General features: G+C 43.5%; 1 protein-coding gene and 1 pseudogene across 1 annotated transcript; one reads left to right on the top strand and one right to left on the bottom strand.

Moving 5' to 3' along the window:
* The first annotated feature begins 3,910 nt into the window (after window positions 1–3,910).
* Window positions 3,911–6,773, top strand: LOC148684105 (small ribosomal subunit protein uS14 pseudogene; annotated as a pseudogene).
* A 1,241-nt stretch (window positions 6,774–8,014) lies between these two features.
* LOC118095739 (extracellular calcium-sensing receptor-like) lies at window positions 8,015–24,480 on the bottom strand. Its single transcript, XM_035136976.3, has 10 exons — window positions 24,154–24,480; window positions 20,197–20,424; window positions 19,759–19,885; window positions 16,321–17,218; window positions 15,221–15,398; window positions 14,442–14,556; window positions 12,192–12,287; window positions 11,764–12,082; window positions 9,242–9,297; window positions 8,015–8,337 (listed from the first exon to the last, which is right to left on the bottom strand). The coding sequence occupies exons 1-10, from the start codon at window positions 24,442–24,444 to the stop codon at window positions 8,015–8,017; spliced, it is 2,631 nt and encodes an 876-aa protein (XP_034992867.3). The 5' UTR covers window positions 24,445–24,480.
* Between the last annotated feature and the right edge of the window lie 2,957 nt (window positions 24,481–27,437).

Raw genomic sequence — 27,437 nt, 5'->3', positions numbered from 1 at the left:
TTGGCACCTGAGGAGGATATTACTTTTCCCATAACTGTACAGAATCTAATCCAGGCATCCCCAAACTGCGGCCCTCCAGATGTTTTGGCCTACAACTCCCATGATCCCTAGCTAACAGGACCAGTGGTCAGGGAAGATGGGAATTGTAGTCCAAAACATCTGGAGGGCCGAAGTTTGGGGATGCCTGATCTAATCCATCACCCCAGTTGATGTTTAGCTTCATACATACATAGGGGGGACATGAGAACCTTTTCCCAGGGAATGCTTTTGCTTAATTTTTCCAGTATCTCTTTATCATTCTGATTGAATTCTTATTTTCCATTGGGTTTGCAAACTTATTTATTTATTGTGATTGAATAGAACCAACTTTCGGCCTTCAGAATCTAAGCGCTAAAGTCATCTACCCCACTTCATGATATTGGGAATGGTAGTTTTCCCATCACAACTCCTTGCACTCTTAAGAAACTGCAGTTGGAGATAAATCTATACAATCATTGACCTGGTCCTTACTTGGTCTGCAAGTGCCACTGTAAAGAATTTTCACAGAAATTATAGGTTCCAGTATGGAAGCTTCTCATGCATTTTCATCCATGCTGAGGAAGCAAAACCATGATATTTGTTTGGATGCACAGAACCACAGAACTGGAATAGATTGTCACAGGAATTGAGTCCACCATTGTGGTTGATGATGAGCTGTACACATACATTCAAAAACATGATAATCTTTACTTAGAAAATGCCTCAGTACCTCTTTATTTTTCTCATTGAATTCTTTTTCATTGCGTTTGCAAAGTAATTTATGCATTGTGATTTAATACAGCCAACTTTCTGCATTCAGAATCACTTTCTTCTTTTTGTTCAGAGCCCAATTGCCGTGTCTCACTGTGTTATCTCGAGCACAGAAATACATGGCTGAGTCTGCAGCTGTCAGGGAGTTCAGCTGGAGGGAGAACTCGTTCTTGGAGTTGTCTGAAGAAATGGTCACACGGCTCTGAAGAGAAGCAGCAAACCATTTTCTCCCATCATGGGGGTATATTCTTGCAACCCACTCAAGACCTTTGCCAGCAGGCTGACGGACCCAGTTCCAAACAGAACTTGAATCAGTGATGGAGACACCAGTAACTTTACAGAGCAAACGGAGGTTCTCTCCAGGTCTCACTGTACTGGGCCCAGAAGATTCAAGCTGAACATCGGAAAGGACCCCTTGAACAGAGAGAAATATAATGAATTGAGCATCATCTAATGAACATCATCTAATCACTGCATGAAATAAACCTATATTTTTGAACTTCCCATAGAATATACACTTACATTTTTGAAAGGCCACCAAAGCAAACAAGAATAGCAGGAACTTCATGGTGTTAACAAAGAAGTGTCCTATTGAGGAAGAAAAGAGGAGGGCTTGGACCTGGAAGAAAGTCAGGAGTTTATATTGAGGGGGCAGAGGTTTCCTCAAGACCACCTCCAGCTTTCTTGAGTGATTTGCATGTGTTCTTCCAATGGTAAGTCAAGCTATGATATATAAAGAGAGTGTGGGAAACTGGGCTGAGGTCAAGGTTCGCCTGCTTTGCCTTCAAAGTGTGTTTTCAATATGAAAGCTGGGATGTTTACTGTAAAATCAGTATTATAGATTATGAAGAACATAATTTTCAAGTAATAATGAACTGGATATCTGCCTTGCTTTCTGAACCATTTTCTAAAGTACTTTTTTTTTTAAAAAAAGTGAACTGTATCCTTACTTCAAAAGAGTGGTCCAGCCAATTCAATATCAAGGTTTCACCCAAAAGGGGGCTTTATGAGATCATTTAAAAGGATCTCAGTCCAAGGTCCACTCTGAATGAATTGAAGGATAAGGTTCCTCTATCCAGCCTGTGTTTCAGCTGGTAAAGTTGAACCCAGTCACAACTTTCTCAAAAACATGAAATCCCTCTCAGGAACATAATCTCACCTCTACCTAGGTTTTATTGTCCACAGAGCCAGCCCACCAATGACTTGGTGTGAGGAATCTGCCTTGGGTGGCACCTAATGGAAAGCTTTATTCCCAGTCCTGGAGAAACACAACATGCTGGTGGCAGAAGCTGCTCCTGAATATCTTCCACTGTAATCAGAATTTTTGAAAGAACAGAATGTTTGAGGGAATAATGAAGCCCTGTGTGAGAAGGAAAGGATTGGGCAGGATGAATGTGATTTGAATGGGCCTACTGAGATGGAAATCAGGTCCTTCCTAACAAGAGGGCACCTGTTGCGGTGTGACCTTGCAACCAGACCCTGTGTTGTGGGTGGGAATGTTTGGATGGCCACAACACCCTATTGGAGGTCCTTCAATCCTGGGTGCAACCTGACCAATGGGATGCCAGTTAAAAAGATTGAGGGACCTCTATTTAAGCTCATGCAGGTGTGTGGCACTGTGGTCTAAACCACTGAGCCTAGGGCTTGCCAATGAGAAGCTCGACGGTTCGAATCCCCGCAACGGGGTGAGCTCCCATTGTTTGGTCCCTGCTCCTGCCCACCTAGCAGTTCGAAAGCACGTCATAGTGCAAGTAAATAAATAGGTACCGCTCCAGTGGGAAGGTGAACGACGTTTCCGTGCGCTGCTCTGGTTTGCCAGAAATGGCTTAGTCATGCTGGCCACATGACCGGGAAAAACTGTCTGTGCACAAACGCCGGCTCTCTCGGCCAATAAAGGGATATGAGCGTCACAACCTCAGAGTTGTCCACAACTGGACCTAACGGTCAGGGGTCCCTTTACGTGTCCCTGAGCTTCCTCTTTTGGGCTCAGTGCATCGGAGCACCTGCCCACCTCTCCCTATATTTAGGGCCTGTGCTTGACCTTGCTATGCCATCGTGTGTTGTCTGTCGTTGGGACAGGGGCACGGCAGGAATTTTCCCACCTTGGGTGATTGGCTGGTGCCATTTGGGTTTCACCTGCCGTGTAGCAAATCGTCACAACTTGTAAAGTTGCAGATAGGTTCTGGTTCAGATGATAGGGGTGGCAGGACGTCTAGCCACCCCTATGCATTGGATATTCCGCTAAAGGAATCCATGGACTCATGGTTGATCTTCCATGTGAGGGGTTGTGCTCGGAGCCTGAGTCCAGGGCAGCGCTGGAGCTTCATGCTCCGCCACCGGGGGCGTAGAACAGGCACGCTGTCCCCAGTGACGTGGCTCACGTTCTTGGGGCAGGGGGCGCAATGTGTGCAGTGATGTGGCACACGTTTTGGGGTGGGGCGCGCCATGCGCAGGGGCAGGCAGCAGCAATGGCGCCCCTGGGATCGTGTCGCTTGGTGCACACTGCCCCCACCACCCCTATATTCCTATGCCTTTGGTCCAGGGGACATCTGGGTGGAGGACTAGCAGGGCTCCTGCTTGCCATTGTCCCAGGTGTTCACCTGAGGCTGACTTATGGTTGGTGCCCAGAGTCAGCGCTACCTGCAAGGGTGCCAGGAGTTAGTGGAACCAGAGCCTATGCAACCACTCACTTGATTGTAATCAATAAAGTTGTGGCCTAAATTTTGCCAAAAACCAAACCAAAAATTTGAGTCTTGTCTTAAGTTCTTTCCGGGGGTGCTTAAAAAGTCTACACACACAAGATGATCATGGGACAACTCCCAACAGACTAGAGATGGGCCAAAGAAGAACAGATGTTCCCTGTAGTACAGCTATTGTTCCATAGTTTTGTTTTTTGTTTTGTTTTGTTTTGTCTTATCTGCTCTGCTTTGAGAGTTTCTGGTTTGTGGGGCTTTGGTGCCCCCTCTGGATACTTCACTAAAGGAATGCAATGAAGGGTTTTTGTCTAAGGTCTAATGGCAAACCTCTCACTGTGTGTCTTGCACAGTAATACACGGCTGTGTCCTCAGGTTTAAGGTTGTTCATTTGCAGATGCAGCTGGCTGTTTGAATCATCCCTGGAAATGGTGAATCTTCCTTTGATGGAATCCAGGTAGTAAATGGGATTTGAAGATGTATGTATAAAGGCCACCCATTCCAGGCCCTTTCCCGGAGCTTGTCTCACCCAGCTCATTGCATAGCTGCTGAAGGTGAACCCAGAGGTTTGGCAAGAGAGGCGGAGGGAATCTCCAGGCCTTTTGATGCCCCCTCCTGATTCTTTGAGCTGGATTTCTGACTGGACACCTAAAAAGAAAGACCTACAATTAAACTCTGGGTTCATTATCCACTATAATATAACAATTCTCCTATATGAAAGTAGAACAAATACCTTCAAATATTACTAAAAGGAAAACACCTGGAAACCAAGGTGTCATTTTCCTTCTTTTACTAGGAGAGCAGTTAAGAAGAAGGGAGCTAACCCAGGCAGGGACACACAGTGGCTGTTTGAGTGGGTATCACAGGGGCAGGGAATGTATATGGCAGGTTCGAACAGGAAGCTGCCTATGAATTTGCATACCTGTTGGAATAAAAGAGCAGCACAGGCCTTCAGCAACCCAATTTCAATAGTCATATGTGTGACTTTGGGCTGTTAAAGAATTACTGCTTATTTTGCATGGCGAGGAACAGAGTGGGGAAGTTGGTTCAAGGAATTTAAGTAAAATTGAGCGGAATCTAGCTATGAATTAAACTGCTTACAGAATCTCTGCTCCTGGTGCTTTTAACCAAATGGTGGAGTGGACACTCATTAAAGATAGTTTAATATCCATTCTTGGGACATAATATTCGAAGAGACTAAGATCAACAACCCTCAACCTGGTCTCCACTGATCATTGTGGACTATAATTCCCATCAGCTCCAGCCAACTCAACCTCCCCCCAAAAACAACAACAACAACAACACAGAGGGTAGTTTGGTTCATGTTACTAAATAATAATAATAATAATAATAATAATAATAATAATAATATCTTATTTGTACCCTGCCCATTCGGCTGGGTTTCCCCAGCCACTCTCGGCACCTTCCAACAGAATATTAAAATACAATAATCTATTAAACATTAACAGCTTCGCTAAACAGGGCTGCCTTCAGATGCCTTCTAAAAGTCTGGTAGCTGTTTTTCTCTTTGACATCTGGTGGGAGGGCGTTCCACAGGGCAGGTGCCACTACCAAGAAGGCCCTCTGCCTGGTTCCCTGTAACTTGGCTTCTCGCAACGAGGGAACCACCAGAAGGCCCTCGGTGCTGGACATTGAATAAGCTTCTGCTGGAGAACATCTGGGAGATTCCTTGACTGAATTTTTATCAGTTGTTTTTCATTTTGGTGATTGAATTATCATTTCAAATTGTTTTTACAAACTGATTCCTTTATTGCCATTAAGACCACCTTACATTAGAACTATTGTTCAGTATTGGCAGTGCTTTTTTCCCCTAAAAATAATGTTTAGTGGTACTTTCATTTTCTTACTTATATTGAAATTCTGCCCCTCAATGAGGCCAAACGTAGATTCACAAAATGTTTAGGGGTGTGCGTCCCTCCCCCAGAAAAAAAGCACTGTGTATTGTTAATATAATAATAATACCTTTATTGTCAATGTACAACCTGTGTACAATGAAATTAACCAAACCTAACCGAGCCTCCCTCCAAAAAAACCACTCAATCTCATTGCACTGTGTGTGCTTATCACACAACACACCACCTGTGCTATGTTATTCTCCTTTCAACAGCCTAACAGCCCATGGATAGAAGCAATTTTAGCCTGTTGGTATGACTGATTTTACTTCTATATATCCTTCCTGAGGGTAGAAGATTAAAGAGGTGCTGGCCGAGGTGTGAGTTTTCCCTGAGAATTTTTCTCACTCTCCTAAGGCAACAATCCCTTGCAATGTCATCTGGCGGGCAAAGGGGAGAGTCCATGATATCATGTGCTGTGATCACCACCCTCTGTAGAGACTTTCTGTCCGTGGCTGTGAAGTAATCACTGCATGAAATAAACCTATATTTTTGAACTTCCCATAGAATATACACTTACATTTTTGAAAGGCCACCAAAGCAAACAAGAATAGCAGGAACTTCATGGTGTTAACAAAGAAGTGTCCTATTGAGGAAGAAAAGAGGGGGGCTTGGACCTGAAAGAAAGTCAGGAGTTTATATTGAGGGGGCAGAGGTTTCCTCACGACCACCTCCAGCCTTCTTGAGTGATTTGCATGTGTTCTTCCAATGGTAAGTCAAGCTATGATATATAAAGAGAGTGTGGGAAACTGGGCTGAGGTCAGTGTTGGCCTGCTTTGCCTTCAAAGTGTGTTTTCAATATCTGCCTTGGGTGGCACCTAATGGAAGTGGCAGGAAAGCTGCCCCAGTGCTGCTTTACACCCCAAGGACCTTCATGGTGGATTTGAGCTCTGGTCTCCTAGACCCTAGTCCATCATTCTAACCACCACCACACACTTTCTCTGCAGTGTCATGTCATCCCTGATCATTGGCCATGCAGAGAAGAGAAACCAATTATTCACCAGGGGAGGAGAGGGAAGGGGACAGAGGAGCCTTCTTCTCCATGCCCTCTTGGAATCTGCATGCTAGCTTGAGGGGGAGGGCAGGGCTTCATCCATGCTTGCATAGCTCAGCTCAGCCTTTCCTTCCATGCATGGCATGAAGCAAGGTGGGCCATCAGCAGCTCCACTGGTATCACCCCAGGGAGTTCAGACAGGGGTCTCAGTCCTGTTGCTTGTGCTCTAGCCACCATGGTATGATCTGCAGGTATGACCTTCAAACATCTCAGCAGTGATTCTGCCAGTATGTCAATGACAGTGGATTTATCAAGTTGGATTTATTGCCTGTCTACAAAGATGGTTTGAAGCGGATGTCAAATATAGAAGCATTGGCCATATGAACCTTTCTCGCCATACATGCTTTTTGTTGTTGTTCATTTATACACCATCATTGTTATGGATGGAAGCTTCACAGAATCAAGAAAAATGCTTTCCCCTCCCCTAAGTAGTTTCTCTTAGGGATAAAGAGACCCCAAGTGGAAAGGGAATTTCCCTGTGAGCTGTTCAAGGAGGGAATGATCCATAATGAAGGCTTGTATTTTGTTCTGTCAAACAAATAACAAATATTCAATATTGCACAGAATATGTATTTGTGACCAAGCATGCTGCTCTACCCCCCCCCCCAATTGAGGGGGCTGGGACCACCTAATTAAAAGCATGCCCTGCACACATGCTATGGGGCATACTGATATCACTCATTGACACAGGGGCAGAGAGGTGGAGAGTAGGCAATAGCTTCCCCTCCCCTCTCTTTGGCTGCGCTGCAGCATGTGAGGGAGCTGCTGAGGCAGTTTCTTCATGCCTGGTTGCAGCCTCCACTCCCAAATCAGTCCTGACCTGGGGGCAGAGACGAGGAGGGTCAGCTGCAGTGATAGGCAATTGTTTCCCCTTACATAAAGATATAAGTACACAATAAACTTATGGCATTGCATATAATTTTAGAAATACTCAGAGTAGACCCACTGCGTTGTGACAGACAATGGTTCCCCTGAGTCTCAACAGGAGCTTCCTTTACATCTCTTCTTAAATGAACATTTTAGTGGACATGGAGAATGAGGACGGAAAGCTCTGCTGGATCAGTTCTGAGGGATCACCTTGGTACCAGGTATTAAATTGAAACAAATGTTAAAACGGGGGCATTCACTAGACAGAGGGACAAACAAAAACAAAACAGGAAACAAAACTTAATCAGGACAGTAGACTGTCAAGTATGTTCATGGAAAGAAAGCTGCAGTAACAGGAAATTGCTTCCCCCTTTCACTGGAGATCCTGCGGAATGAGGAGGGTACATTCTGCATGCAAAACATGTGTTCTATGGTTAATCCTCAACATCATAAGCCCAAATGAATGTCCAAACATATATAATGTTTGAGAATTCCTGTGATATGTCTATCTTCACATATTTCACCCAAGTTGCACTTAAGATGGATTAATCAGGAGGTTAGGCTGAATGGAACTCAATGTTCAAGAGATCAGCTTACTCTCTTTGCAATATAACATCTTTCTGTATACGGAGTAGAGTCAGAAATGTGTGTTCAAAATCAGTTTCCTCTTTTTGTACACATCCCCAATCGGCCTTGTCTCACTGTGTTCCTTGGGCACAAAAATAAAAAGCAGAGTCAGCAACAGTCAGGGAGTTCAGCTGGAGAGAGAACTCGTTCTTGGAGGCATCTGAAGAAATGGTTGCTCGGTTTTTCAGAGAAGGGGCATACCATTTGCCCCCTGAGTTGTGATTTGTTGATCCAATCCATTCTGGATCTTTCCCACGAGGCTGACGGAACCAGTCCCAAGCGTAAGCAGAAGTTGAAATAGAGAAACCTGTCACTTTACAGACTAAGCTCAGATTCTCTCCAGGTCTCACTGTTCCTGGCCCAGAAGATGCAAGCTGAATGTCCGAAAAGGCCCCTTGGGAAAGAGAGAAGATTGGAATGAGCATCAGACACTATCTAATTAATGCATTAATTAAAGAGAGCTGCCTTAATCTTCCCTAGAAGGCATGCTTACATCTTTGAACAGCCGCAAAAGAAAACAAGAACAGAGTGAACTTCATAATTTGTATGGTATGTGTGAGTGGCCTATTGAGGAAAGAAAGACAACCTTTTGAAATGGAGAGAAGGTGAGGATCTTTAATGTGGTGAGTTCCCTTTTGATGAGGATTTCTGCCCGCCCCTATATTTGCCTGAGCCCCTCCTCCAATGACTGGTATAAAATATAAAATGGGTCTTACAAGCAGAATGGTTCAGGCTTTTCCAGGTCTTCCTTATTTGTCATTGAGAATGCCTGGACAGAGAGATAGTTTCCCCTCACCAGCACTTGCTCTTTAGTACATTGCTGCTTTGGGCATTTGTTCACGCATGTCTGCAAAGGTTCTGTCCCACAAAATTGACTCAGCAGAAAGAGGGGTCACTCTAAATCCCTCCTCTTTTTCCTGCCTGATGGGACTGCATAAATAGAGAGAGGGTGAAGCTCCCACCAGCCCAGCGTATATGATTGCATACCCTCCAATATTCCTCAGATGAAAATAAAGACATCCATCACTCCCCACCCCCACAACTGACCCTTCTTGACCCCCTTTTTATTCTCCCCTATGCAGTGCATTTCCTATCAGAAGAACACCCAGTGCCCACCACACAGCATACCCACCCTCCACTGTCATGAGAATGCCCCTTAATCCCATTTTTATTTTATTCTTTGATAGATTTAAAAAAGAAAAACACAACCAATGATTATATTTTAGAAAGTGACAAGATCAGAAGCGGACACACATTATCATTTTTGGTCGCCTTCCTGTGCACACATTCTATCTTACCAATACCCCTCTTAAACTGTTTTGCCCAGAACTGGCGGAGGAGATAAAGATCTGCACTGGGAACAAGTAAGGAATAAAGATCTGCATCAGGAATAAGAGGGGAGGGAGTCAAGTTAACCTTATCCTATGGTTGACACGTATACTCTCTCTCTCTCTCTCTCTCTGTGTGTGTGTGTGTGTGTGTGTGTGTGTGTGCGCGCGCACGCTGAATTTCTTCTTTTTGTTCACAGTCCCAATTGTTACACGAGTTACACGTCTCTGAAAAGAAGCAGCAAACCATTTTCTCCCATCATGGGGGTATATTCTTGGTCCAATTCCTAATTTCCGAGTTCTTTCTGCTGACTTGCAGGCTCTCACAATGTGCATTCCTTCCACTATGGTAACTTGACCATATACAATGATGAGACTTTTACTTCATAGCTGTCAAGTTTTCCCTTTTCTCGCGAGGAAGCCTATTCAGCATAAGGGAATTTGTGTGGTGATCCCTTATGCTGAATACCCGATCCCTCCCGGAGTAAATAAAGGCACAGGACACATTGCATAAGGTTAATGGGCGTCAAAGGCCACAACTTTATTGGTTACGGATGTAGAGAGGTATTGGCTTAGGCATTGGATCTAACCGACTATATCCGACTCCAGCCTGCTCTGCTGGCCGTCTGTGAAGGGTTAACCACCGTTGGGTGAGCCCTGTGATGCACATCAACTAGGAACTCACCCTGGGGCCACCACCAGGGGGCGTGCCTTAGGCCCTCACCTACCACAGCTTCAGACATGGCCACGCCCCCGGACTCCTTAAGGGAGTACCCTTCAGCATTTTGGGGGAGGTGATGGCAGCAACCTCCCCCCACACACACACCTGTAACCTTTCAGAGATAATCCAATGCCTACCGCCAAAACCAAAGTTGTGACGAGTTGCTACGAGGTGGGCGAAAACCACCAGGCCAGAGCCAATTCGCCAAGTGGGAAAATTCCTACCAGGTCCCTCAACAGCGACCAACCAAGGTCCATAGCAATGTCAAAAGGAGAGCCCTGCCTAAAGGGAGGGTAGGTGGGGAAAATGAAGCGGCTTGGGGTCAGGAACAAGAGGCAGAGCCCCGGCCCCGGGCTCGCTTAAATCAGTGAGCCACGCCCCCTTGGGATGTCTGGATTGGACACGCTAAGGGAGCACTGCACCCGGGACCCACCCAATGGCTGGGGGAATGGCAGCCATCATCCCAGCATGTGAAGAGGGCTTGTGGTGCACACAACCTCCCCTCCTGTTATGGCGGAAGGGACTTTCCCTTTTAAAAAAGGAAAACTTGACAGCTATGCTCAGGTTCCATGTGCAGGTTCTGCTTGGTTCCCAACAGGGTTTCTCCACTGAACACAGGCTGGCTGTGTAATTAATAAAAGATCATGTACACCTAATTCAAGGCAAGCTGAGTATTTTTTTGTTCACTCCTCAGGCTGGAAAGTGAGGAGTCTGGCTGCGTCAGGTTTCAATAATAAATCGTAGGGCAATTTCTTGGGGAGTGAAACTCCTGAGAGATTACACAACACTGGTTTGGGGGTAAACAGTTGTAGAATTAGTCAGCTTTACATTTAAAACCAAAAGCTAATACTGTCAGATGTCAGTTTCATTTCCCTCCTGGCCAATGGACAAATGTATTCTCTTTATACTCTCCTGCCCTCCTTTGAGGAGAAGCAGTAACAGCAGGAGTTTCTGAGACCTGGCTTTACCAGACCTGGCTTTATGTGGTAACATGGGATGAACTGAGTTCTGGAAAAGAGCCAGGGCCATTTAAGCACATCGGGCGCCCTGGCACCATGGTGTGGAGATCACTCCAGTGCCCCCGCCCCGCCCCATTTCTTGCTGGTGGGTGGGCGCAGCGCGCGGTGCCCCCCTGGCGCCCCGGCGCCTCGGCGCCCTGTGACACCCAGCCTTCCCCTAGAGCCGGCCCTGAAAAGAGCTTTGTGATTGATGTTACATGGAATCCCTAGATCTTGCTAAGTGCTATGGTCATCTACTCTACTTCAAATCTAAGAAGAGACATGGTATTTAGAATGGTAGTTTTCCCATCAGAACTCCTTGCACACTTAAGAAACTGCAAATACATCTACACAAGCATCACAGTTGGGAGGGGCTGGATATGTGTGTCCTGGTCCTTGCCTGGTCTGCAAGTAGCACTGTAAAGAATTTCACAGAAAATATTGGTTCCAGCATGGAAGATCTCATGCATTTTCCTCCTTGCTGAGGAAGCAAAAACAAGATATTTGGTTGGATGTACAAAACCATAGAGCTGGAATAGATTGCCATGGGAATTGAGCCCACCATTGTGGTTAATGATTAGCTGCATACATACAGAAAAGAACATGAGAACCTTTACCTTAAAAAATGCCTCAGTACTTCGTTATTTTTCTCATTGAATTCTTTTGCATTGCGTTTGCAAAGTAATTTATGCATTGTGATTGAATACAGCCAACTTTCTGCTTTCAGAATCAGTTTCTTCTTTTTGTTCAGAGCCCCAATTGCCGTGTCTCACTGTGTATCTCGAGCACAGAAATACATGGCTGAGTCTGCAGCTGTCAGGGAGTTCAGCTGGAGGGAGAACTCGTTCTTGGAGTTGTCTGAAGAAATGGTCACACGGCTCTGAAGAGAAGCAGCAAACCATTTTCTCCCATCATAGGGGTATATTCCTGCAACCCACTCTACACCTTTCCCAGCAGGCTGACGGACCCAGTTCCAAGCATAACTTGAATCAGTGATGGAGACACCAGTAACTTTACAGAGCAGACGGAGGTTCTCTCCAGGTCTCACTGTTCTGGGCCCAGAAGATACAAGCTGAACATCGGAATGGACCCCTTGAAAAGAGAGAACAATAATGAATTGAGCACCATCTAATGAACATCATCTAATCACCGCATGAAATAAACCTATATTTTTTGAACTTCCTATAGAATATACACTTACATTTTTGAAAGGCCACCAAAGAAAACAAGAACAGCAGGAACTTCATGGCATTAACAAAGAACTGCCCCAGTGAGTCAGGAAAAAGAGGATTTGGACCTGGAAGAAAGTGAGGGGTTTATATTGAGGGGGCAGAGGGTTCCCCAAGACCTCCTCCAACCTTCTTGAGTGATTTGCATGTGTCCTTGCAATGGTAAGCTATGGTATATAAAGAGAGTGTGGGAAACTGCGCTGAGGTGAGGGTTGGCTGCTTTACCTTCAAAGTGTGTTTTCAATATATAAGCTAAGATGTTTACTGTTAATTATAGATTATGAGAAGCATAACCAGTGCTTTTTTTCTAAAAAAAATGTTTAGGGGTACTCTCATTTGGACTCAAGAAAATAACCATTTTCTACTTCAAATCGGGGAAAATAAATACAATAAATGGACAAAAGTACAAAGATTCACAAAATGATTAGGGGTATGCATCTTCTTACACCCCTCCCCCCAGAAAATAAGCACTGAGCATAACTTTCAAGAAATTGTGATTTGGGTATCTGCCTTACATTCTGAACCATTTTCTAAGCTACATTTTTAAATGTGAATTGTGTCTTTACTTCAAAAAGAAAAGTCCAGCCAATTAAGTTCCAGGGTTTCACATAAAACAGGCTTTATAATATCACTTTCCAGGATCTCGGTCCAACTTCCACTCTGAAGGAATTGAAGGATAAGACTCTTCTATCCAGCCTGTGTTTCACTCGGTAATGTTGAACACAGCCAGATCTTTCACAGGAACATGAAATCCCTTCTGAAATTTCCTAATACTTTCTTCAAACTCCTGATGCTGGTCTGCGACCGTATTAATAAATTCATTCATTCATTCATTCATTCAAACTCCATCACCTAAGCCTGCATCTGGGCTCCTGGAATTCAGAATAGACAAATCACTATATTTCCAGTATGTCTCACTGTCAGAAGATCATTCTGTCCTCTTTTCGGTGGTGGTGGTGATGATGATGATAGTAATCTGCACAAGAATACAATTGGCATTTCTGTATTCATTTCCCCTAAAACGAGTCTGCCAGAGAATTCATTATGATCAGAATGACCGTGTAGCCACACATCATGTTGGAATGGGCCCAAGAATAGCAGCTGTTATTAATAGCTCTTCTATAATATCCTTCCTTGTTGTATCTGCTTGTCTCATTTGTGATTCTCTTCTGCCCCCTCTGGTAGGTCTCTGCTAAAGTTCATTCAGTGGTGAGTTTTTTTTCCTGAGGTCTATTCGGATCTCTCTCACTGTGTCTCTTGCACAGTAACACACACATGGCTTTCCTTCTTCCAGTTTGTTTACCTGGAGAAAGAAGTTTGGGGCTGCTTTTTGAGGCTGTGAATCTCCCTCAGACTGCAGAAACATAATATTCACTCCCAACTTTATTATGCCAAATAATAAATTCCAGACCTTCACCAGTTTTCCATCAGACCCACCACATAGTGTTGCTGTAAATATCAAACCCGGAGGTGCTACAGGTTCGTTTATGGGATTCTCCAGGTGTTTTTTTTTTTCTTCAATAGTGGTTCCGATGACTGGGTCAGAACTATCTGGGAATGTACATCTGGAACTGGAAGTGGGGAAAGAAGAAATAATTTAAATAGAAACAGAAGCCACTGGCTATCATCTGGGATACAATTCTAGTGGCACAATAGAATATAAATCCCAACATACCAGAGGAGGAAGCAGCCAGTGCAATGAATACTGGCATAGTGGGAAGGCTATGTGTGGCGAAAGGTTTTGAGAGTTTTGAGAGGAAGTGGAAAAAAAGGATTGCCTTTGCATTAATCTGCTGATGTAGACAGTGGTGAAGCTGCATGCAACAACACCAGGGGTGGAAAGCAGGCGGGATGTGGTTTGCGTCCTGGGGGCGGTGGTGCGCCGCCTGCAAGGGCATGGCGCCCGGTGCAGGGGGGATGTGGCACATGTCTGGAGGGGCGGTCGTGATGGTACCCCCTCCCCCATGGTGCAGGGGGCGGTGCACTCCCCTGCCCCCCTTTCCTCCACCAGTGGATGTAGAGGAGGGCAGTATTAAAGTACCAAACTGATTGCAGGCCATATAAGGTTTCCCACATTCATGCTGAATAGGCCAGAATGTTAAAGGCATCTGCTTTCTCTCTTTGCAAAATGGGTATAAATTCCTGTGTGTTGGAGGTGGCACTGAGTCAAGCCAGAGATTTGTGTTCGGATTGAATTTCCTCCCCAATTGGCCTTGTCTCACAGTGTGGTTCTTGGGCACAGACATACACAGCAGTGTTGGTTTTGGAAGCGTCTGAAGAAATGGTTGCTCGGCTTTTCAGAGAAGGGGCATACCATTTATTCCCTGTACAGCACACCTATTAGTGGCACAGAATTGGAAAGGGTAGGGGAATATGTGTATCTCTGATTGGAAACAGCATGTATGGTCTATCAGGAAAAAAATAACAGAGATTACATGCATTTCATAATACAAATATCATGGACAATTTTGTTGAAATATGGCATCATTTTATAAAATACTCTACTGATAACCCTAAAGAATGTCAACCACTGAAATCACAGGATGGACTTCGGCAAACTCTATTTCTCCTTTATACAGTGATGCCTCGCAAGATGAAATTAATTCGTTCTGTGAGTCGTTTCGTATTGTGAAAATTTAGTCTTGCAAAGCGCGGTTTCCCATAGGAATGCATTTAAATTTAATAAACAAACATAAAATGCAAAAAGAAAAATCGTCTTGTGAAGCACAGCCATAGAAAAATTCATCTTCTGAGTCACCCCCCCAAAAAAAGCAAAACGCTTTTGTCTTGCGAGTTTTTCGTTGCGCGAGGCATTTGTCTTGCGAGGCATCACTGTATCTGCAGGTATAGCAGTGGATGTGCTGGACTGCTGTCTTGCCTCGGTAATGGACTGGATGAGAGCCTACAACCTGAAGCTCAATCCAGATAAGAAGGGGGGACTGCTAGTGGGCACTTCCCAAGATTAGATGGATGGGAGGTTGCCTGCTCTTGGCAGGGTTACATTCCCTCTGAAGGAGCAGGTGAACAGCTTGAGGGTATCGTACTTCTGGATCCTTTGCTGTTGCTTTAGTCTCAGGTGGCATTCCATCAGAGTGCCTACCAACTTCAACTGGTGGCCGAGCTGTGCCCCTATCTGGACAGGGACAGCCGAACTACTGTTGTCTCTGCTCTGGTATCCACTAGGTTAAATTACTGCAAGATGTTATACGTAGAGCTGCCACTGAAGACGGTTTAGAAACTTCAGCTGGTGCCGAATTTGGCTCAGGACTGCAAAACTTCGCGGATCATCTCTCCACATACAAACCATCCTGGACCTTGTGTTCATCATCTGAGGCCCTTCTTCATGTGCCTCCTCCTCATGAGGTCTGGAGAGTGGCAACACAAGAACGGTGCTTTTATGCAGTGGCTCTTCGCTTGCTGAATGCTCTCCCCAGGAACATTTTGCTGACACTTGCATTATGCACCTTACATGCCAGACACAAATGTTTCTCTTCAATTAGGCATTTGGCTGATTAACATCTGATACTCTTTTAATGTGTGTGTTTTTGGGAGGGTGAGATGGTGTGTTATTGGTTTGTATTTTGTGAGTTTTTTTATCTTGCATTGTTAGGTTGTGAACCACCCTGCGATCTGTGGATGAAGGGCAGTATACAAATTTCACAAATAATAAAAATAAAAATTCATGTAGTTTGGAATTTTATTGTACTTTATGCTTCATTTTAATTCTTCTCAGCCAAGCTGAGAGCTTCATAAGCACTGGAAGGATGTGATATGGATAAATATTTAAACTGTGAAACAGATACAATGCTGAAGATCTAATTAACAAGGGGTGCCAACTTGAATAAAATATTCGGGGAGAGATTACCACCATCCCACATAATCAATCACAAGAACTGACATGCACACACCATTAGAATGGCAATGCCCATTACCTTTGAGGGGCCCTGGCCCCCTCAAATATTTAATGGGGGGATTGAAGGGACCTCAACCCCTAGGACTTGTCTCCTATGTAATTTATGCTGCATTAGTCCGTTTGCTGATGGAACCTTTATATTGCAGAGGCAGCAATATATCAACAGAAAAGTCAGACAGATTCTTTACATCTTTCTCCTTACTATTTGCTCCCTGGTGTTCAATTCAGGCTTCAGCATAATAATGTAGCATTTAGGGGAGAAGATGCAACCCAGCAACCCAGCACTGGAGGCCAAGATAGAGAAGATCTCCACAGCCACCATGTTTTTCCCTTTTGTGCTCAGGTAAGTTGGAACAAAGGACACCCACACACTGCAAAAGGCCAACATGCTGAATGTAATGAACTTGGCTTCATTAAAACTATCTGGTAACTTGCGGGCTAGGAATGCCACAGTGAAGCTGGCAATGGCCAAGAGGCCCATGTAACCAAGGACACAGTAAAACATGGTGACTGACCCTTCATTACATTGCAGAATGATTTTGTCACTTGCTGAGTGAAGATCGAAATCAGGGAATGGGGGAGAGGTTGCTAACCACACAATACAAATACATGCTTGAATAAGAGCAAAACAAAGGACAATGAAATTGGATAGTTCTTTGCCCACCCATTTCCTCATGCTGGACCCAGGTTTGGTGGCCATGAAAGCTAGAACTACAATGATGGTTTTTGCCAGCACACATGAAACAGCCACCGAGAAGATGGTGCCAAAAGTGGGTTGTCGGAGGAGGCAGGATACCTTTCCTGGTTGGCCGAGGAACAGTAAAGAAGAGTGGAAGCAGAGCAGGAGGGAGACCAGGAGCACATAAGTGAGGTCCCGGTTATTGGCCTTGACAATGGGCGTGTCTTTGTGCCTAATAAAAATTCCTAACACCAGGGCTGTGATCAGGCAAAAAAAGAGAGCAACTGAGGTCAAAATGATCCCTAAGGGTTCATCAAAAGACAGAAAACTTATAACTTTAGTTATGCATTCATTTTTGTCCTTGTTTGGAAATTCATCTTCTGGGCACTGGAAGCAGTCGGCCACATCTGAAGAAGAGAAAGAAATCACCTTTCAATGCCAAGTCACATGTTAAACTACACACTGTTCTCTTCTCCGCCTCCCATATTGAGATTATATTGTTTCATTGGATCACAGAATTGTAGAGTTGGAAGGTGAAATCTAGCTCAACACCCCGCCCCTGCAATACAAGAATAATGTAATATGCATATGTAATATTTCCACTCTTCATTTCCCCAGTATGTTATAGGGGTAACTATGTTACATCACTTGGGAAGACAGGTGAACTAATATAATTGTACTGGAAGAAGCAAAGATCACCAGTGTTGAAGCAATGATTCTTCAACATCAGCTTCGTTGGACTGGTCATGTTGTGCGAATGCCTGATGATCGTCTTCCAAAGCAACTACTCTATTCCAAACTTAAAAATGGAAAGCATAATGCTGGTGGTCAACAAAAGAGGTTTAAAGACTGTCTCAAGGCAAATCTAAAAAAATGTAGTATAAACACTGACAACTGGGAAACACTGGCCTGTGAGCACTCCAATTGGAGAACAACCTTTACCATAGGTGTCATGGGCTTTGAAGAAACTCGATCTCAGGACACAAGGGAGAAACGTGCTAAGAGGAAGGCACGCTTGGCAAATCCACACCATGGTCGACTCCCACCTGGAAACCAATGTCCCCACTGTGGAAGGACGTTCGGATTCAGAATTGGCCTCCACAGTCACTTACAGACCCATTGTTAATACCGTGTTTATGGAAGACAATCTTACTCGGCTATGAGTCGTCGCCAAAGAGAAGAAGAAGAATATGTTATAGAGGCTTGGCGGGCCTCAACCAGATGTTGGGCATTCAGTGTGACTGGTCTCATTAAGCAGGACAATTTAGAATAAGCAATCACCTTAATAACTGGTTTTTTAAAAAAATGTTTTTATGTTGCTGTACACCACGCTGTGGGAATGCAAGAGGGTGGTACATACATATTTTTGCAATTAATTATGAAATAATGAAATAATTATTATTTCTTTTAAAATATTCAATTAAGATTACTATCACCATGATCTATATTTTTATGACCTGTTTTAGTTCTGCTGTATTTTTTCCAGTAGATTTCACCTTCTCATGCTCTATAGTCATGAAGGAATATTTTTATGCTACTGCAAGTAGGGGTACAAGATAGCAAGATTAGGTATTAAATGATTTGCTTATAACATTCATGCCTTCACATGGAATGTACCTGTTACAGTATCTGTAACGATGAAGGGAATTGACCATCGGAAGTTTATCTCTCATGTGGCTAACTTTCCCATTCATTTCAAATGGAGATCCAGCTGCAAATATCTTGTTTTTAACTTTTGTCTTATTAAGCTAGCTACTACAGTAACATTTGAAGTCTTTCTGCAACCCTGACACTGGGCATTAGACTGGACACATATTAGGCATATTGGATGTCTACTTAGGAGGCAATTTTATATTGTGTGCCTCATCTAAGGGTTTCTATTATTTTAAGTGGCATAGCAAGGCAATGGTCTGCTGCATGTGTTTGTGTTTATTGGAAACTAGAAATCGGGTCTTCCCGGCAAGAGAGGGCACGTGTTGTGGTGGGTCCCAGCAGACCAGGTCTAGGTGTTGGGGCAGGACATTTGGAGCAGCCACAATACCCTATTGGTGGTCCATCTGACGGTGAGCAATTGAGCTGAGGGCTTGCCAATCAAAGAGTCAGGTGGACCAGTATTTAAGCACTGCACTCACCATAGAGATCCTCCTTCTCCGGTTGAAATGCATCGGAACACCCGCCCACCGCTGCCTGAGTTTAGGGCTTTCGCTTGACCTTGCTATGCCGTTGTGTGATGTCTGCCATTGTTGCAGGGGCATGGCAGGAATTTTCCCTACTTGGCTGATTGCTGTTGCCATTTGGGTTTTGCCTGCCGTGTAGCAATTTGTCACAAGTTGTAAGGTTGGCAGATAGGCTCTGGTTCATGCTGATAGTGGGTATGATCCCTTATATATTCGGGTATTCCTCTTAAGGGAATCCATGGACCGATGGTTGGTATTCCCCCAGCAGGGTTGCCCTAATCCCGTGTTCTGGGCACATGTGGGGGAATCAGGGCCCGGCTGGCGTGTGCCATTCGGGTAACCCCGTCCCAGGTGTGTATCTGGCTGCTGACTCCAGGTGCGCCCTGAGTCGGTGCTACCCTAGGTAGCTAGTCAAACCAGAGCCTATGCAACCACTCATTTGATTTGTAATCAATAAAGTTGTGGCCTAAATTCTGCCAAAAACCAAACCAAAAATACAAGTCATGTCTGAATTTATTTCTAGGCCTGGAATAGAGGGTCTCCACACGCAAATGAAAGAATGGATTTGTATACAATATTTGTTATCCATTAACTCTCCGATTCGTTGATTCTTATAGGAATGCATGAATGAGTCTCATTCATTCATTTTACCTATTGCCAAAAAATAATTATTCATGTCTCCCCTCAATAACTACTACCCAGGTGATAATATGCAAATCATAGGAATATATATTTGCACAGTTGGGAAAAAAAGAGAGAAAGGGTATTACCTTTCTTGTTTGAAATCTTCCCTTCTGCACAAGGAATGCAATCGTAGCAGCAGAACTTTTCTGTTTCCCTCCTTTTCTTCTGACTACCAGGCTGGCAGTGGTCATTGCACACAGAAAGGGGGTGCGTCTATCCATAGACATGAAAGGAATTACAATTGGAAAACTAGAGTAGATTGGTGGATAGATTCATTTCAGTTCTCTGTGGAGAAGCTATATGGACTGCCAGTGTTTTAAGACCTTTTGGACTGTCTCCTGGGTGGCACAAGGGCTAGAGAAATCTTAGCATCAGGGGCAACAGTGGTGCAGACGGGCACCAACTACAATACCTAGAATACATGAAAATCCCAGCTAAACAAGGAAGGTGGCAACCCTCACTTAGAATGCTGCTGTGCCCACTGAGATAGTTTGTCCTTAATCTGGCCATAGCAGAATCCATACCTTGTTTAAATCTTCGTACCACACAATTTTATATTCATTAATGATTAATTCTCTTCCTTCAGGTGCATTGGGATCCATCCTACCAACTTTCACTTTCTGGTAGGACTGATTTGGAAATGTTATAATATTCATGATGTCAAATCCACCCTCTGATTCCTGCTTATCATTAAAGGACACAGTTTCACCAGCTGAATTGTTAAAGGAATTGCCTTGAAGAAAAGGATGGAGCTAATTGAAAGAGAGAAAGAAATGAAGGCACTTGAAAGGAGGGAAACAAATGGGGATTAAAACAAATGAGAGAATTCATTTTTACTGAATATTATGGAATTGATGCTTTTGAATTATGGTGCTGGAGGAGACTCTTGAGAGTCCTATGGACTGCAAGAAGATCAAACCTATCCATTCTGAAGGAAATCAGCCCTGAGTGCTCACTGGAAGGACAGATCGTGAAGCTGAGGCTCCAATACTTTGGCCACCTCATGAGAAGAGAAGACTCCCTGGAAAAGACCCTGATGTTGGGAAAGATGGAGGGCACAAGGAGAAAGGGACAACAGAGGACGAGATGTTTGGATAGTGTTCTCGAAGCCACCAACATGAGTTTGACCAAACTGTGGGAGGCAGTGGAAGACAGGAGTGCCTGGCGTGCTATGGTCCATGGGGTCATGAAGAGTCGGACACGACTAAATGACTAAACAACAACATGTTTTACATAGCAAATTTGTTGTCCTCCAGATTGTTGCTTACATTTCTCACCAGCCCCACTCTGAATGGGCAAGAGTGAGGTAACAGGGGGATATATTATGCATTGTATTTTCAGGCTACAGTTGTTGGTGTGTGTGTGTGTGGGGGGTGTAAGTCCATAAATCAGTTCAATGCATAATATATACAATCCCATCTCATTCATTTTTAACCAAGTAGAAATTGGAAGTATCTCAATTCATACTGATCTGCTCAGTGATAAAAAGAAATCTAATGTGGGAGACATTACCTGCCAAGGCTGCAGATCTTGAAGAACCAGTTGGCTGACCCTTGAAATGCCTCTTTGGCAGGATTGAGAAGAGACCATTGCATGCAATGCATGAGCCACGGCATAAACCCCATTGTAGATACTATAGCTTTGGCCAGTCATGGGCACCTCATAGTAGGGTGCAGGAAGATTCTCCATCTTTTCCTCCCCAGTGCACGCCCCACGAACCTCCATTGCGTCACTGGGATTTTGAAGTTGACAGTTAAATGCTTGCTCCCAAAAGTCATTGAGAAAAGCATCTTTCTGCCTCCCGTAGGGTCTTATATGCTGAAGAAATTCTTGGAATCCCGAAAGCTCTTTTGAGTGAATTGCAAAGGAAATGGCACCATGAAACTGCTGAAGTCCCCACCCCCTCTGAAGGCCTGTTAATATGAAATCAATCTGGGTTGTTGTGATCCACACCTTGCTAAATGATGCATTTTCTGTTTTCCCATAAACTTTAAAAAGAATAATAGTTTTGAGCCATGAAATCGTTAATGATTCTCCATAAATAAGAAGTGCAGTCACTTTATTATCTGCGAAACGTCGATGAAGATTTGAGACTATAGGAACAAGTTTATCTAAGTCATCAAAATGAGATATTTGTGGGATTCTTTGTGTGAAGGCTGAACAGATTTCATGCTGGGAAAGCAAGGGCTCCAGGGTCTGTAAGAAAAGTTCCCCACTGTTGTTATCCACCGGAAGAAGTCCTACCCAGGTCCATCCAAAATACTGAAGTAACTGAATTATCCCCATATATTGAAGTCTTTCATTTGGAACCATGCAATAAAGGGAGGGAAACTGACTGATAAGCATATCCTTGTGGGGAAATGAGCCATATGTAAGCTAAAAGAAAATTATTATCAAATATCACCATCATCATCAAGGACATTTATTCACCAGTTTTTACACTGAAGTGTTTCAAAATGATTTACAGGTTAAAAAAGAGCAACAGCAACAGCAAAACACACCATAGCTGCCAAGTTTTCCCTTTCTTGCGAGGAAGCCTATTCAGCATAATGGAAAATCCCTGAAAAAAAGGGATAACTTGGCAGCTATGAAACACACACACGTTAAAACCAAATATAAAAGCAGCAATAAAACTAGAACTAATTTACATGTGCACACCTGTAGTTGTTTCTGGAGAAAAGTTAGGAGGAATGGCTTTTTGCGCATTTTTCTGTTCACGCAACAAAGATTTATTGAAGCAATTTGTGGTTCTGCTGGAAGTTAAAGGGAACAGTGCTTCTGCTGGCATTTTCAGGGTATGATCCAATTTCTGGGGTTTATTAATTGTCATTCCTATTATTCCCTCTTTCTGAACCATGAAATTGCTCACCACATGACAAAAGGAGAGTGTTACTACAAGTTTACTACAATTTACTACAAGTGTGTTGAGTGTGCTCCAAAATCACCTAGTATCTGTAACTGTGCAAAGAAGAAGAAGAAGAAGAAGAAGAAGAATTTGGATTTGATACCCTGCTTTATCACTACCAGAGGAGACACGAACCCGCTCTTAACCACTACACCACACTGGCAAGAAAGAAAGAAAGAAAGAAAGAAAGAAAGAAAGAAAGAAAGAAAGAAAGAAAGAAAGAAAGAAAGAAGGAAGGAAGAACAATGTTTCTGAGTTTTTCAGTGCTCTCTCCATGTTGATCTGCCCCAATCCACTGTGCTTGAAGGGAAGGTCTGTGTGTGCCCCCCCCCTCCACTGTAATGTGGAATTGAAAACGGTTATTGTCAGTTATAAATCCCTCTCCCTGCTTTTAGCCAAATTGCATGAAATTTCCATCCATATACAGGAGACCCTGCACATTGGATTAGCATGCCACATTAAAAAAAAAAGATCACAGTGCTATTGGAGGAAATGGGATTCTCCCTATGGAGTAGTAGAAGCAGGGGGCTGTCTCCCCCTTACCTTAAAAAAGTTTAAGAGGTGAGCTGATTGATATGTTTTCTGGCTTGTATATTTTGTAACACTGGCTGGATAGTTGTGGTCTAGCTTTTACAGGCCTGCAGAGTTCTGAAGTGCTCTGGATGTTTTTGTTGAAGCAGAGCAGATTTATTTGTTTTTTTAAAAAAAACCCACTGTGTCTTGAACTGTTACAGATTATTTCCTTTAAGTGGTGGGCAGCATATCGTGGAAGATTGGGTACCTTCAGAGCCAAAATTCAACTCTCTTTTAGAGAAGATTCCTCACGAGTCCTTCAGAAAGCCCAAGACACTTCTCATTACTTGCCTCAAATAATATTCTTTTGCTTTCAAGCAGGGCCGGCCCTAAGGCAAGGCTGGGTGCTGCAATGCGCCAGGGTGCCGGGCCGCCAGACAGCCGCACTGGGAAACGGGGGGGGGGGCTGGAGGGATCTTCGTGCCACGGCGCCATAGCGCCAGATATGCTTAAGACAGCCCTGCTTTCAAGTCTAATTGCAACACCTTCATCCTCTTCATTCCCTCTCTCTATTCTTGAATTTGTACTTCTCATATTTCTTCCATCCCACTTTACTGAGTGCATATCTACATTTGGGGGGGGGAGGTGTTCTCATCCTGTGCTGCCATAAAGACTCCCAAATGTGTTGCTCAGTATGCTGCAGAGACTAGCAACAAAAATATTACTGCTGCTGCTAGCAGTGTTCACTTGTTAGCTTATTTACAGGAAATAACGGGGCCTATGTTTCCAGCTCTTTTTTTGCAACAGGGAATCTCTGTTCTTGGCTATCTTTATGGCTTAAATCTAGAGAAACCTAGAATTAAAAAAGGAATATAGTGCTGAAATATCGAATATAGTGCAGAGGGACAGCCCTGAAGAAACTTGGTTTGTTGTGTTTTGAAGGGGTGATGTCCCATAAATCACTTCAATTCATCTTGTTATACAGTCACCAAACAGAGCTTTAAAACACACATGTGAGAGAGAGAGAGAGACAGAGAGAGAGAGAGAGAGAGAGAATTCCTACCTGTGGAATCTTATAGAAACCTAAAATGTCTGCCATTAAGGAAGAAATATCAGAGCCAAGACCACCAATGACGGCTATGACATTTTCCCGCGTGTCACATATGTAATTGGGAACGAATTTATGTGACTTGAAGAGGAGATCTAAGGTGCTGCGATAAGTTGCCATTGCATCATAGTAGCTGTCATAGATGTGGAAGCCAAGTGTAACATTGGGCAAGAGCATGGGGTTCTTGTTGATCTCATCCACAGCAAATGCCAAGGAAAGGATGTGTTGGTAAAATTTCGTTATCATTCTGCAAAGAGAGGGCGTTTATTACAATGCCTGAAGTTGTTACCGTATATCACCATACCAGAAATTTCTGTGTGTTTCTTACTTCAATTACAATAAGGATATCCTTTTATTTCTGCTGCTCTGCATAGTACTTTGTTCTCCCAACGGTCAGAATAAATAAATAAAAATGTGGAAATCTAGGTGTTGAGTTTCACAGGAATTACAACCTAAATGCCCCATTTCTATTGGGAATTATAGGGACAGAACTGCCTACATTGTATAGAACATTGGCGTCCAACCAGTAGATCACGATCTACAGGTATATCCCTGGCTGATCCTGGTAGATCACTGGATCCTTATCATGTACAAAAAGATATCGGGGGGGGGGAGAGCTAAAAAAACCCCTGTGCAATCCTCCCCCCAAAAAGCTCAACAACTCTGGGCGATTCCCCCCCCCCATACGCCTCCTCCTTCCAATGGCAATGGGTAGAATACTGCCAGCTATATGTATACTGCTGGGATCACAGTTTCTTGGGAGTTAGACATGCCTGGTATAGAAATTTATTTATGTAGGCTACTACAGCAGCAAGTTATTACAACTTGTCCAAAAGGGGAAAGAAGAAGAAGTCCCAGCAAAGGAAAAACTTATGGAATATGCAGAAATGGTGAAACTTACCAGAAGATATATATATGAATGTAAATGGTTTATTGAATATTTGCAAATTATTGTAAACAGATAAAAACATTAGCAGAATAGTTGTAATAACTTGCAGTTTTATAAGAGTATATATTTACAGTAGATAATTAAATGTGCAAGTTAAATAAACCTGGATATGCAGAAGATATTTTTTTAAAAAAGTAAGGAACCGCAGGAAGAGGGGGAAGGAAGTCAAAGTTTGAAAGGTTAAATTGATTGTAAAACTAATAGCATGTATAAATTTGAAAAGTATAAATAAAAAACCAAAAAGAAAAAGAAAAAAGGAATTGCAACCTAAATGAATTGTCCTACGAGGAGAGGAATCACCTCCAGCCTCAAGAACATTGTGTGCTGATCGATAAAATGGGACTGGGCTTAATTTCCTCGCTATTATCAGGTACCCTGTTTCTCATATTTTAAGACATACCCATAAAATAAGCCATAGCAGGATTTTTAAGCATTCAAGGAATATAAGCCATACCCCAAAAATAAGACATAGTGATAGGCGCAGCAGCAATGCCGGCCGCGGCAGGAGGAGGAGGAAAAAAATAAGACACCCCCTGAAAATAAGCCATAGTGTGTTTTTTGAGGAAAAAATAAATATAAGACGTGTCTTATAATATGAGAAACACGGTATTTAAAATGAATTTGACACCCTCGAAATATACCTGACCACATTCATCACTGTTGTTTTTAAAAAATTATTTATGAAAAATAAGAAACAAAGAAAAACAAAACTATTCACAGATATATTTTTTTAGTTGCTTGCGCAGATTCCTCCAAGTCTTCATTTAAATTGTTTTGCTTTCCCCCAAAACTTATCAACATGAGGAATTTTGTTGTAATTGTATGTGTGTGTGGTGTGTCCCCCACTTAAACATTTCTTTGTGATTTTGCCAATGACAAAATGTGTAGAGGAGTGGGAGAAAATTGCAATTCCCTACTCTGGAACTTGAAACCGTGTCTGAGAAGGCGGTTCTTTGAAGTCAGTTTCCAGAGAATGGTATATGATCTGAGAAGCAATTCCACCAATGATGAGGCCTCCTGGCTGGTGCCACTCATGGGGAACAGGGACGGGTTCATTTGTGGGGCACCCCATGCTATCCACTTTGTACACGCTGTGAGGCGTCAGAAGCAGGAACATACACAGAAGCATCCGGTCAGCAAAGCCTTGCCCTTAAAACAGACTCTCCTCTGCTTATTTTCAGTAACAGCTTGACTCAAGCAAACCACATCGGTTGGTACCTCCCTCAGCCTTCAGTATCCCTGGGAAACAAATGCTTTGAGCTATAGCAGACATTGTCAACATCATAATTTCAAGTTGAGGCAGACCCTAGCTGTCTCTTGCCCTTTTTCCCAGTGGTCTATGGCACGGGGAGTTATTTATTACCACTTCTAACTTGCTTGGTTAGAAAAAATTTATTGTCTTTTGGAAAAACTGTTCGAGCTTTGGGCAGATGAACAAATTATAGTGATTTCAATATTTCCCGAGAGATAATTATTCTTCATTATGTGCCTTCGAAGTGACTCCCCCCCCCCCATAGCAAATCTTAGTTCTTTGCACATCTTATTTTTTATTATAATATTTTATTAAAATTTCCCACAAGATAATGAGATTTAAAACTACAGCAAAATACAGGGTAGGGAGTTTTCTCCTAAACACAATTATCAGCCCCCACATCCCACAGAATGCAGAAGCCCCTCCCAGCTTTCACCTAGAATTCTGCTTTTTTCCCCTCCCAATCTCTCACCCTGGGAGACTGACATTTCCCTGTCTCGCACCCAGGGCGCTCCTTCAACCATCTACCACCCCCATGAGTACACAATCCCTGGACCTACCAATTCACTTCACTTGACTCTAACCATGTCTATTCAGAAGCAAATCCTATTGCTTTCAATGGAGCATACTCCCAGGTCAATTGCAATAGAATTGCACTCATAGGAACCACTCCTACACCCAAGAAGCTGACATAAAGCAAGACAGTGTAAATTAAGGCAGCTTAAAGTTTCACAAAATCCAAAGCTTGTTGATGTTCTGCATTGGCCTGGCAGAGGGGATACAAGCCTTTGGAAAACTGGCTTAGGCTACAGTGAAGGTCTCCCCACCCTGGTTCTGCCCTTGCCATACCCCCAGAATGCCCCCTTTTGGAGAATTACACCAAATACCTGTCATACTAGGGATGTGGGTGGTGCGGCATGAGCTCTCGTTGCTCGGTCCCAGCTCCTGCCCACCTAGCAGTTCGAAAGTACGTCAAAGTACAAGTAGATAAATAGGTACCGCTACAGCGGGAAGGTAAACGGCGTTTCCGTGTGCTTC

Source organism: Zootoca vivipara, chromosome 12 (assembly GCF_965207765.1).
Source record: "Zootoca vivipara chromosome 12, rZooViv2.hap1.1, whole genome shotgun sequence".
In the NCBI taxonomy this organism is placed as follows: Eukaryota; Metazoa; Chordata; class Lepidosauria; order Squamata; family Lacertidae; genus Zootoca; species Zootoca vivipara.
Note: the sequence above shows the minus strand (reverse complement) of the source record. Positions and strands in the feature narration are given on the sequence as shown.